Here is a 13474-nt window from a genome sequence, read left to right as displayed (position 1 = left end):
TCCATGGAGAGCCCAATTAGCTCTTGTGGGTTACAGCAGTCGACAGACTTCTCCTCTCAAAATTTGCATTTTATTTCAGAGAGAGATAGAGAGAGAGAAGGTTCATGCCATCTTGCTGAAGCAGGTGTGGGACAGGTCTGGACAGTACCTGGATAGGTGAGCGCCTATGACCCATACAAACATAGAAAGCTCCTTTATACAGACCTTTAGTCCATCTGTCTGCCAATTCTATCTTGTACGCTGGCTGAGACCCCACCTTCCCGGCTACTGTCTCGCCAAAGTGGTACATGCTCTGGTTATCTCCCAACTGGACTACTGCAGTGTGCTCTATGTATGGCCACCTTTGAAGGTGACTCGGAAACTAAAACTAATCCAGAATGCGGCTGCCAGACTTGTGACTGGGAGCAGCCACCAGGCCACGTAACACGGGTCCTAAAATAATTATATACTGGCTCCCAGTATGCTTCCGAGCACAATTCAAAGTGTTGGTGCTGACCTTTAAAGCCCTAAATGGCCTCAGCTCTGTATATATGAAGGAGCGTGTCCACCCCCGGTGTCTAGGCAAGGAACAGAGATCCAGCTCCAAGGGCACTTCTAGCAGTTCCCTCACTGTGAGATGTGAAGTTACAGGGAACCAGGCAGAGGGCATTCTCAGTAGTGGCGCCCTCCCTGTGGAACGTCCTCCCATCAGATGTCAAGAAGTTAAATAACCATATAACTTTTCGTAGACATCTGAAGGCAGCCCTGTTTCGGGAGGCTTCTAATCTTTGATCCCCTCCGCTCTGTATTTTTGTTGGAAGCTGCCCAGTGTGGCTGGAGCAAGCCAGTCAGATGGGTGGTGTATAAGTAATAAATTATGATTATATTGTTATTACTGGTTCAGTAATGTCTGCACTGATTTGGGCAGCGACTTCACAGGGCTTCAGACAGGGAGTTTTATCCCTGTCCTACCTGGAGATGTTAAGGATTGAATCTGAAACTTTCTACATGCAAGGCAAGTATTCTCCGTAGCCACATGCTCACCACCATGACAGAAGAAAGGTGGGGGTATAAACCTAAGGGAAATAAATAAATAACAAGGGGAGGAGGGAAGGGGGTGGGATGAGAGGGTATTAACCTCTATCTGGGATGCTTCACAAAAGGAGCACCACAACCCAAAATCGCAGGCTCCAGTGCCACCACAACACCATTAGCATTTAGGGAGCAATTAAGCTGAGCCATGTTGTATCAGACTGAGTTGGGTCCTTGTTATGTACTGAGTGAATAGGATCCAAAATGCAGCAGTCTGATTGGTCCTAGAACAATAGGATCCAAAATGCAGCAGTCTGATTGGTCCTAGAACAATAGGATTCAGAAGGCAGCAGTCTGATAGGTCCTAGAACAATAGGATCCAGAATGCAGCAGTCTGATTGGTCCGCAGGAGCCACCCAATCCAACTCCAGGTGGAAGTGAATCTGCAACCTGACTGGCCTACAGGAGAATCCCGGAATTAGCCAATCACGTGGGGCCCATTGTGTATATAAAGCAGACATTTCGGGGGAACTGGCATTCCTTACTACTATGAGCTGAATAAAGAGCATGAAATCCACACTCGACTCTGAGTATATTTCAGTTCGTCTACCCCACTATCACATTTCTCACAGCAGCCAATCAGATGCTTCTAGGAAGCTTCCAAGTAAGGAAGTTCCCTGCTGTTGGTTCCTAGCATCTGGTATTCAGTGATGAACTGCCTCTGGACACAGAGGTTCCATGAAGCTACGGGCTTCTTTCACACTACAGATGTGAAATTTAGCACAGCATAAGCTAGGAAGGGACTGCTAACACCACATTATGATGTCGTGAATGGATTGTGTCAGTTATCATGCATGTATTTGGGGGCCCTGTTATTTTTTAATGCAACAATCCCTGAGGGATACTGCAAATACTCACAAGTTCTCTGTAGCACCCCAGATATCTCGGCACTTCTGCCCATCCCAGCCGCAGTAAGGATCTCGCGCTAAAACACAGTTGGCACAGGTTGTGTAGATGCTGCAGTTTGCCAAGGGCACTTGCAGGACTCCCGTGGAATAGCCCACATACAGAATCCCCTAAGAAGGCACAGGCAGAGGAAGACCATGGTCATTATCATTCTTATTCTTGTTTCTTTCTTTGTGTAGATGTGAGATGGATGTCTGTGGTTTTTTTTTTATGAGATACGGCCCCTTAGAAGTATGTTGCCCCAATCCTATGCAAGAAAGGATGCTCACCTTTTCAGGGGAGAGCAGCAGGTTTTGGACCGCCTCTGGCTTCTCAAACAGCTGGATCTCCTCAATGATGTGAGCCTCGGTGCCAACGACCACGGCTTTGTGAAGGGCACCTTTGTCTGTGGAAGACAAAGTATCAAGTGAGACATAGTGCTGGCAGAAGGGTTTGCTAAAATGCAGGCCTGCCCCCATCAAGGGCTTTGTGTCCCCAAAAGGGGCATGTGGGGATGGACGTAGCCAAGGGGTGGGGAGGGGCAGCTGTACCCTACATAGTTAACTGAGATTCTGTCCCCCCTAACAAAAGGCCTGAAACCCGCCCCCCACAAAAATCCTGGCTACACCCATGCATGTGGGTGAGGGGAACTGACCTCTTCCCCTCTTGCAGTCCACCCTCCCTCATACATGAGGTTCACTTCCACTTTCAGAGCCCTAACTGTGTGGCAGGGGGTTGCCTTTCTGTTGACTGACCAAAAGTAAGCCATAGGACTGGGGGGGGGCTGTTCTCTCGTGCTGCCCCTCCTGACTTCAAGGGGAAATTAGGCCCTGAGCAGAAAGAGCTAAGATGGGTGAGGCTTGGAAAGATGGACAAAGGCATCTGCAATCCCACCATCAGCTTTCCCAGCTTCTCATGGGAGAAGGTTGTGGTTCCTATACTGCAGGGGGTGGGACTAGAAGACCCTTTTGGTCCCTTTCAACTCTGCACTTCTATGATTCTATGAACCTTTAGCACATTATCTGGTGACCTTTGACACGATGGACAGCTAGCTTCTGGGAGTGGTGGCGCCCACCCTGTGGAACGCCCTCCTACCAGATGTCAAGGAAATAAACAACTATCTGACTTTTAGAAGACATCTGAAGGCAGCCCTGTTTAGGGAAGTTGTTAACGTTTGAAGTTTTATTCTGTTTAATATTCTGTTGGAAGCTGCTCATAGTGGCTGGGGAAACCCAGCCAGATGGGCAAGGTATAAATAAAATTATTATTATTATTATTATTATTAATCAAAATGCTTGCGATCAATGCTGTTCAGCTCATCAGTTGGTTAAATGCTGCAGCCCTTGTTGGGTCAAAGGGAATAATGAGGTGACAAAGCAATTAGCTTAATCTCTACCACCAAAGCAAACAACAACCACCCATACCTGTCCCAAGAAACATCACGTTGTAGGGATGTCCCAAGCTGTTCTGAGTTTGGTGCACCACAATCCGGGTGTATTTAACGTTTTGCTTCACCAGCAGAGGTTGGTTATGGGTCGGCTCAATCTTCTCATCCATCAGGTAGTGGTCTTTCATGAACGTCAGAGCTTTGTCTGAAGACGGGCCGACAGAGCACTGCAGGGAGAAGAAGCTCAAACATTATAAAGGATAGGAAGCTGCCTTTGACTGAGTCAGACGATTGGTTCTTCTAGCTTTTTACTGTAAAACTATACAGTGGTATCTTGGTACCCGAAAGGTTTGGCTCCTGAACACATCAGCTCCCAAATGCCGCAAACCCAGAAGTGTTCTGGTTTGCGAATGTTTTCGGAAGCCGAATGTCCGATGCGGCTTCCATGGCTTCCGAGTGAGTGCAGGAAGCTCCTGCAGCCAACCGGAAGCCGTGCCTTGGTTGTCGAATGGCTTTGGGAATCAAACAGACCCCCAGAATGGATTAAGTTCAAGAACCAAGGTACCCCTGTACTGAGCTGCTGCCCTCAGAATGGCCAATGGTTTGCGATGTTGGAAGCTGTCATCCAACGACTTCTGGAGAGCATCACGTCAGCTACCCCAGATCTATACTGACTTGCAGCCACTTGCAGCCAGAGATTCAGGCAGGGTTCTTTTCCAGCCTTGCCTGGAGATGCCAGGGATTGAATGTGGGGCCTTTTTCCAGGCAAAGCTGGCCCTCAGCTATGGTGCTGCAAAAAGCCAACAGAGTGACCAGGAGCAGAAGAAGAAGAGTTTGGATTTGATATCCCGCCTTTCACTCCCTTTAAGGAGTCTCAAAGCGGCTAACATTCTCCTTTCCCTTCCTCCACTTAGCACCACTTAGTTCTTTCTGTAATAATTAAAATATTGTTGTAGGTTTGTGGGGTTGCTCTGGATTATATCTGTGGGTCCCACCAAGCCTGTGATTTAGTAATGGGGAGCTTAGAATATAGCAGAGTGAACCTGCTGAACTGGTCAATCCAGTCTCTTGGTTAAGACAATATACCCTGGCCAAGTAGCTTATCTGCATGTGCAAATAAGTTGGTGTTTTGTCACAGAAACAACTGAGTGGGTTTTCCCCACCCCTTCACCTGGCTAGGGGTGACATGATCTTGTAGTTATGAAGATGACAGCCAGGGCTAAAGTGTCTGTGAATCTGGAAGGTGCTGGGAGTTGGAAGGACATATAGAGGCTTGAATTGCTCTGTGTTCTGAATCGAAAGCTTTGGGGACCCTCCAAAGGACACCTACAGCTGACCAAATGCCATAAGAGAGAAAAGGGCTGGAACTGGGCAGGACAACAGAAGGAATAAAATCTTATCCTGCGACTATTGCAGAAGAAATAGATCAACATCATGGAAGGAACCTTTCGTCTCTACACCCTGATCTTGATAGACCTTGGAAAAGGTCCACAGCTGATCTAGGTGAACTGGGAGGTCACCACTATTCAGTTGGCATCAGCACTATTCCAAGTGCAGTGAGATATCCTCCTCGCCTGACATTACTTTGACATTGTTGCACAACTGAACAACACCTCCAGGTGAACTCGTGACCAACAGCGCAAACCATTTTATGGCAGCAAAATTCCAGGCATGCTGGATACATAACACCTTTTGCCATGTTACCACCAGTCCAAGCATATGGAGAGGCAAAGAGAAAGGTACAGAGGGGACAAGAAACCTTAAGACAACATGGCTCACGTATTGCCCTTTTTAGCTACAAGATTTTTTTTGGATACACCACTGGATTTGGCCCAGGAGTATTGCTGATGGGAAGAACATCCATTCCAACCTGGGGAACAGTTGCCTCTTCCGTTTACCAAGGAGTTATGGCTGCCTTTCTAGGGCCTGTTCAATTTGGTGCAAGAACTACATTTAAAGGCAGGAAAGTTTATATCAAACTTGATTAAGAAGAGGGCAAGGCAGATCCTGGCTTCAATGCAAGGAGAATGCTAGGAGCAATACATACACTGCCAGGACGAGGGTTCATGGCCTGGCCGTTGTAGGTCATCCATCGGGAACAGTCCTTGTTCAACTCCTTGTATTTCCCATCAAAGGCTTTTTTGATAGCATCGTGCCTGAAGGCACACACTGCTGAGCTCCCAAGATTTCCTGCCTGCCTGCAAAGAAATATACAAGGTAGTTGCCCCACTAGAATTTTGCATATTCTCTGAGGCACATTTATTTATCTCCAATTAGCACAAAAATGAATTCTGAGGTAAGAGTGGGTGATCTGTCAATTTCAACTTTTCTCAGTTTCTCATTTTTCCAATCTCAATTTAAGTTTGCTGCATTTCCACATCAGTTTGCCTTATTATAGTTTTCTAAAAAGGTCTGTACAAACATTTGTCAGCATTTTAGTGTGCATTTCTCCTGACACACATTTTTTTATAAACAATTTTGCCTAATATAATTCCTTTTGGCTTCTTGCTATCAATAAGAGATGCAATTTGGGGCTGGAGAACTAAATTGCAAAATTCAGAGAAGCGCAAGTTTCGAAGGATAGTTGTGTTTCAATTAATTTAATAAACAGAAAAATTGAAAAACTGTCCAGTAGCACCTTAGAGACCAACTAAGTTTGTTCTGGGTATAAGCTTTCATGTGCATGCACACTTCTTCAGATACAAATTTAATGTTTTATTTAATGTTTGGGGAAGTGCAGATTAGGGAGGTTCCCGTTAAAATGCAGACCAACCCAAACTTCTCCCCCACTAAGACTAAGACCCTCACAGCCTTACCACTGAGAACCGAAGACACCGTAGAAATCAGCACCACCTCCAGGCTGTGGGAGGGCAAACATGTGTTGGATGACGGTGTAAGGGAACTGCCCCTGCTGGGTGCAAGACAGCTGAGCTTTCAGAAATGTGGTCCATTTCCTCTGCAATACCTTGTCTCCTCCAACATCATTCTAGGGAGGATGGAAAAGCAAGCATCACTACCAAACCAGGGAGACAATTTAACCCCCTCCTCGCTTACTCACTGTTGGCCTGATAGCAGACCAATTGAAGGAGTAGACAGTGGTATCTCGGTTGCTGAACATCTCGGAAGCCGAATGTTTCAGTTTCCGAATGGCGAAACTCAGAATTAAGTGCTTCCGTTTTCAAACGCGCCTCAGAAGTCCAATGGCTTCTGCTGAGTTTTTTTCCAATTTTCTTCATTGACTTTGCAGACTGCCCTTTGCGCCTTGGTTTTCGAACATTTCATAAGTTGAACGGTCTTCCGGAATGGATTATTATTATTATTAACCTCCCCTTCACCCTCAGGTCCCTAAGTAGCCCCTGAATTGTCTAATGGCTCTGTTGGGATAATCAGATTGCTGGTTGTCTGTATTAATCCTGTCAATGTTACTGTTTGCTTTGTTTTATTGTTTTATGCAATATTGCACATTTGTCTCTGGATTTTGGCCTTGATTGTATAATGAAACCTGAATCACAATGTATTAAACAACAACAGTGGTAAAAGCATATGCTTAGTCCTCACACTGAGGATGTGCATTGTGACTTTTCTTCCCATTTATTTAACTATTTATAATACACACTTGAAAAGTTGTTCGTTGTGCCTGTGTGAAGTTTGCCACCTATGATCTGGAGCCAGGTTCAGTCCCTAGCTGTTCCCTACATGGTTGCCCTGCTTCTGGGCTTCCCAGAGGAGCAGTGGCGTAGCGTGGGTTGTCAGCACCCGGGGCAAGGCAAGTAATTTGCACCCCCTAACCCGTGGATTTGCACCCCCTAACCCTAACCCCCAGATGTTGCGCCTGGTGCGGCCGGCCCCCCCTGCACCCCCACACTACGCCACTGCAGAGGAGTCTGGTTGACCTTTGAGAGAAACAGCAAGATGCTGGAGTTGGGATGTAAGAAAGCAGTGATTTCCCCTCCAAACTGCATTTTGTCACAATCAGCACTGCTTCCATTCCACTGCAGTTCAGATTTTACCAACTACTATGTTATTCATCTTGCTGTCTGCTGTTTAGTGTAAGTTATGTAAATTGCGAAGTTACATTCATCACAATGTAAAAGAGGAACATTAAACAATGTTTAATAAGCCATTCATTATGTATTGTTTGTGTGCTTAAAAAAACACAACAAAATTATGTGAACAAGTATGAATAGAATTCGCCTGACTGATTTCCATTCCTGGCCACAGACGGAAGCACAGATTGCAGCAATTTTCACTTCCTTTTCAATTTTCACCAGCGGTTTCTGATATCCCTATGCTAGAGTCATTCCATAGCTTGCAACCCTACAAATGTTCACAGAATATAGTGGTACCTCAGGTTAAGAACTTAATTCGTTCCGGAGGTCCGTTCTTAACCTGAAACTGTTCTTAACCTGAAGCACCACTTTAGCTAATGGGGCCTCCTGCTGCCGCTGCACTGCCACTGCACGATTTCTGTTCTCATCCTGAAGCAAAGTTCTTAACCCGAGGTACTATTTCTAGGTTAGCACAGTCTGTAACCTGAAGCATCTGTAACCCGAGGTACCACTGTAATAAAATTGTAGAGTTGGAAGGGACCCAAAGGAACATGCTGCAATGCTGGAGTTACTCGCCCTAACTGTACAGCCAATGGACGGTGATAATGGCAGTAGTAGTAGAACACCCCTAATTGCTTTTCCTATCTTTAATTCTGAATTTTAAATTGTTACAACCTGCCCTTCGACCTGCTGGTGAAGGCTAATAAATGCAATGATGATGATGATGATGATGCTACTTTTACTACTACTACTACTACTACTACTACTACTACTACTACTACTAACATCTGGTGGGCATCAGTTTTGGGAAAGCAACCCTAGAAAGGCATCCTTTCTGATTTAGCAGAAGCTCCCCTTATGTTCTGGTCTCCAGTTAAGAGATTTCAGGAAGGATGGATAGGAGCAAGGGCATGAAAGCATCTGAAATTCAGAGGGAGATTGAACATAGAAGTCCTATTTAATTGCCACTGGCTGACCTAGTCTCTGTGAACTTGTCCAATACTTTTTTAAAAAATCCAAAACTAAAGACTATTTTAGCTACCAGCCATCAGTACATCTTGTGCCAGTGGATTCTCAAATTACACTTCGTCCTTTCATTTGTCTGCTCCAAATCTACTTCTTATAATTCAAGCATTATGAGAGGGGGATGGAAAATCATTGGCAGTCCACTATTGTCCAAAAGGGAATAAATCTCTATTATGTCTCCTTGCTCCAACCTACCAACCTCGGCCTTATTGTTGTCTTTTTTCCTAAAGGAAAAACCTTTCCAATATGTTAGCAAAATAATTAAAATTAAATTCTGGCTCCAGTTCCTTCTTGGGAAACCCTCTTTTCCAATTCCAGATATGTGATGAACGAAGGCAAGGGGCAGCCTTCATTCTGCACATGCTCGTGTGTTACTCCTTCAGACATTCAAGAGCCAAAGCTTTGCCACGGAAAATATGTTCCTGGGGCTGAGCCCAAACAAGTCCCAGCTCAAAAGCTCCCTTGATTCTTGAGACGGCTCACCTTGCAGACACGAGCCACCCTGGAGACGGTCAGTTTTTCAAAGAAGTCAAACTCCTTAGCTGTTTCCCCAAAGAAAAAGTAGACTTTGTCGTCGACCGGGATGTTGAAGGAGGCCACAAAAGCTGCATCACCTGGAGAGGGAAGCCAGACATGAGATCCCCTTTGCCCTCCCAGTTCTTGACTCAGCTGGCGTGAATCCCCAGGCGAAAGCTTGTTGCCTAGGAGATGCATCTTCTCTGGGTACCAATCCATTAACTTATCAGTTGCCTAGGCGACCAGGCCATGGTGGATGGTGGGAGTCACTGGATTCTAGTTGGGGGTCGGACTAAGACCCTTCCCCCTTCCCCCTTCCCCAGTCCTCCAGTTCTGCTCTTACCATGCAGCCAGTTATCTGTCTTCAAAACAGTCCTGCTGCCCAGGGTGCGAGTGATGATGGCCTCGTTGCCTTGAAAGTTGTTCCTGGTACCCGTGTAAAGTTCGCCATCTGCAGAGTAAAGGCAGGAAACAAGATGATTCCTTCTCAGGAACAGTCCCTGTTTTCTGGAGTTCTGGTAATTCACTGCCGCCATTTTTTGCCTGTCTAAATATCTTGTCAGTCAGTATGCTTTGCTAACTTCCCCACCCTTCAGCTCCCTCCCCAGGGCCCATAACAGTTAAATCTCAGAATGGGCATCGCATCTCCAGTGCACATCCCTGGGAAAGGCACCAGCATGGGGCCGCGCACAGCACAGGCCTCTATTGTCAGCTGGCAGGGGCTGATGGGAGTTGTAGTCCAAAACATCTGGAGGGGAAGGCTGGATTAGAGCCTTCAGTAATGTGTCGTGGGGCAGGAGAGGGGGACAGGCAATGATTCTGGGGTGTTACAAGGGCTCACCAACTATGATTGCTGTATTCTGATGTTGAGGGTCAAAGGGGCAAATGCCCTTCCCTTCCAGGAGGAGAGGTTTGCCGTTTACATCAGTCGCAAGGGTAAAATTCTCCAGGTCCTAGCAAGCCAGGGAAAGAAAAGGGGGGAAAGAAGGAAAAAAGAATGTATTGGAAAGCGTCCTTCAAAAAGCAAGCATCCCTATTTGCTGCAGAATTTGAGAAATGTCATTTCTTCCTAATATAGTTTTGCATAATTCTTTTTGTATGATTCTATCTATTGCATTTTGGGCATGGGTCTTCTCTTCCTCTAGGACGCTCTGGGTGCCTTATGTGTATCCCTTGCTTTGTTCTGATCCTCCAAACACCTTTGGAGGTTAGGTTAGGTCAAGCAGGAATGCCTGACTAGTTCACAGATGTTCAATAAGCTTTTTTTGCTTTGGCTTCATTTGATTTTTTTCATCATCATTTATTATTTCTACCCCATATCCATCTGGCTGGGTTTCCCCAGCCACTCTGGGTGGCTCCCAATAGAATATTAAAAGCACAATAAAACATCAAACATTAAAAACTTCCGTAAACAGGGCTGCCTTCAGATGTCTTCTAAAAGTCCAATAGTTGTTTATTTCCTTGACATCTGGTGGGAGGGCGTTCCACAGGGCAGGCACCACTACAGAGAAGGCCCTCTGCCTGGTTCCCTGTAAGCTCAGTTCTCGCAGTGAGGGAACCACCAGAAGGTCCTCAGAGCTGGACCTCAGTGTCCGGGCTGAATGGTGGTGGAGACGCTCCTTCAGATATACTGGGCTGACCTTAAAAGGTCAGCACCAACACATATACATATATATACTGCTTGATTGTAGAAAACCTCAAAGTTTTATGTCTAGATGAGGCTGTGTTTGGAAAATGGTGAGACTAAGCTCTGAGAATCAACCAAACTTTTATTGTTCTCTCCATGCTGCAGATGGGGGAGTTGACTCGATGGCCCTTGTGGTCTCTTCCAACTCTATGATTCTATGATTCTATGAGATGTGTGCAAGAACAGCTTGCCTAAGGTTCATCTAGCGACTTCATGGCAAAGCAAGATACAAACCAGAGATCTCTGGTCTTTTGCCTCAGCCTCTTAGTTACTAGGCTGCTCCAGTTCAGGGGCGAGCAGGTGGTACAAGGCATCCATTGGGTCTCTCGAGGCAGTTATAGCTCAGGGGTGCAGCATAGCAGTCTGGAAATCCAAGGGTGCTCCCCTAGAGATTAGATGCAACATCACAAAGGATGCAGAGGTTTTCGCCAGTCCAGGACTAGCCAATGTGGCACCCTGCAGATGTTGGACCACAAGTCCCATCAGCACCATCCAGCATAGCCAGTGGTTGGGAATGATGGGAGCTGGAGTCCAACAACTGGCAGAGGGCACCACCTTGGCTACCCCTTGCTTGGTTGCTAGCCTAGTGGAGCCCACCCCCTTCCCTCTCTGCCCCAGGAACTCACAACATAAGTGCAGGTGGGGCTGAAAGCGTACGTCCCGCAGGCGTAAAGGTGTGTGTCGTTCAGCTGCACCAGGACACGGATGAAATTGAAACATTCTGTCTGTGGAGATGAAGAGGGGAAATCAAGATTCAGCTCCCATTTAAATTTGCATCCCGGAGGAAGTTTCCACTGGGAGGTTGTCAAAATGCACAACTGTGTCCCTACAGTGTACAGAATGCACGCGAAAGCAGCCCCTTTTCTGCTTGCAAGTTCGAATGGGTTTCTGAAGCATTATTTGTTTCCTTAAAACATGAAGCCTGCAGTTCCTCTACATGGGAGGCTATGGGCCCTTCTTACAGCTGCTTTCGTGGGGTAACTCTTCCTCTTCCAATGAGTCTCACCTGGCTCAGGAGGCTGTGCAAGATAAGGGGCCATGACACAGAGGCACCATCCTGCTCTTCAAAATCTAGCAAAGCCCCGCCATCTGTTAGGATTGGGAGGCACTCCAGAAGAATGCCTTTTGGTGGTGGCTCCCAACAGTTATGGCTCCCAACGAATTACCTGCTCAGGTCTGACAGATTCAAGAGCTTTATATAGACCCCAAACTTCTATTTATCCAGACAAGCTTTGGCTTTTAGTTTCAAGTATGGGAGGCTGCTGCCCCCCCCTTCTCTCTCTCTCTCTCTCTCTCTCTCTCTCTCTCTCTCTCCTTTGTTTAATCAGCTTACAGTCAAGACTGTCTGTTTGGTTTTCATTACTGCTCCTTGAGGGTCTCTCTTGTCCAAAGACAAGCTATAAATTCCCCAATAAGCAAATGAATAAACTATCCACCAGGGGGAGTGACACTTGTGCATAATTCTGCTTTGACAAGTGCCCTGGGTGATTTGAAATACATCGGCAAGGATTTCTGATTCTCAACAGTTTAACAATGGCAAAAACAAAGACCCCCACCCACCCCTTAAATTATACTGTTGGAATGAAGAAATGGGGGGGGGGGGGAGGCAGAGCAAGCAGACCAGGAATGGCTGTGTGTGTGTGTGTTTATGGACTGTGATCTCCATTCAGTTCTAGCACTCAAGACAAACTCCTGGGCTCAAAATTCTCTTAACTGTCAATGTACATGGTTTGCACCTGGCACCAGTGGATCTGAGAGAGCAAGTAATCCCCTCATCCCAAAAAAACAGACAACCTCCCACCCACCCAGAGTAGATCCCACAGTCCTGAAGCCATTTTAGGTTGTGTTAAGCATACGTCTGGACTGACTTGTTCCTCCCTCGCCTGGCCCCACAGAAAATACCAATTTGAAGGCACACTAGACATGGCACAGGAGACCTGCAAGCAGAACCACCCCTGGTTTTATGCTGCTCCTTCTTGCACAGCTGAGTTTCCTATATCTTACCCCCACTCCCACCCCATGGGTCAGGCAGCAGTTTTTGAGTGCAGATAGGGACCAAAACCAGCCAAATGCAGGAGGAAAGAGTTCAGCTCCCTTTTCGTCAGCACCATGTCCACTGGCCCTGATTCAACCCCCACCCCACTCAGGGTCTGCTTTTATATTTGCTGCATGCAGACACACATACAGACTAAGTTATAATTCCTAAGCAAGGAAATGAAGCTTCACACACAGAGAGACATAGACATATCTTACCTCATTGCTTTTCTTCTTGAAGACACACTCAACCTTTTTTGTGGCTGTGGGGCCCCACAGTATCTATCACAGGAAAAGGAAAAGGCTTTAGATAGTAGTAGTAGTAATTCTGTGAGTTTCTCATTTTTCCAGTCTAAAATTCAATTCTCCACATTTGCAAATCCCTTTGTGGGTTTTTTTTAATGCCCTCGTGAAATTTGTCAGCATTGTAGGGCTGATAAGCAAATTGCAGTATGCCGTTTCCTCTAATAATATAGTACATTTTTTGCAAGTTATTTCCTTCCACTCACTGTCCAAATACATGCTTCTTTATGCCCACTTAGAGAAACGGCACCACAACATTTGGAAAAGTGCCAGTTGTGGCACATTTCTGCTGTCCCCAGTCTGCTCCTTTTAAGATTCTTGAGTCTTCCTAGTCCTCTATTATCTGTTAACGGAGAAGTCCTGTCCACAAATTGAGATAATGTTGCGGTTTTCACTAGGTGGCTTATCCCCACCTTACAGCCACCTGTCTCTGGCCCCTGGACATTATTTTGGTGAAGGTGATCAGCTGGCTAATTCTGCTGGTTAAACAGGACCTGGGATGGCACCTTTTAAGAG

The 13474-nt window shown here is 46.2% G+C and overlaps 1 protein-coding gene across 10 annotated transcripts in view; it reads right to left on the bottom strand.

Moving 5' to 3' along the window:
• Positions 1–13474, bottom strand: part of SEMA4A (semaphorin 4A) — a 70574-nt gene that overhangs the window by 3036 nt on the left and 54064 nt on the right. For all 10 annotated transcript variants that reach the window (XM_053368249.1, XM_053368247.1, XM_053368248.1 and 7 more), the window contains 10 exons: positions 12875–12937; positions 11248–11346; positions 9776–9887; positions 9278–9385; positions 8902–9032; positions 6160–6329; positions 5391–5541; positions 3381–3570; positions 2247–2362; positions 1930–2087 (listed from right to left, as the gene is read on the bottom strand). In XM_053368249.1, the coding sequence (XP_053224224.1) occupies positions 1930–2087; positions 2247–2362; positions 3381–3570; positions 5391–5541; positions 6160–6329; positions 8902–9032; positions 9278–9385; positions 9776–9887; positions 11248–11346; positions 12875–12937 (1298 nt within the window). The remainder of the gene's footprint in view (positions 1–1929; positions 2088–2246; positions 2363–3380; positions 3571–5390; positions 5542–6159; positions 6330–8901; positions 9033–9277; positions 9386–9775; positions 9888–11247; positions 11347–12874; positions 12938–13474) is intronic.

The sequence above is a fragment of the Podarcis raffonei genome, chromosome 16 (genome assembly GCF_027172205.1).
Source record: "Podarcis raffonei isolate rPodRaf1 chromosome 16, rPodRaf1.pri, whole genome shotgun sequence".
Lineage (NCBI taxonomy): Eukaryota > Metazoa > Chordata > Lepidosauria > Squamata > Lacertidae > Podarcis > Podarcis raffonei.
This window is presented reverse-complemented; position numbering and strand designations above follow the sequence as displayed.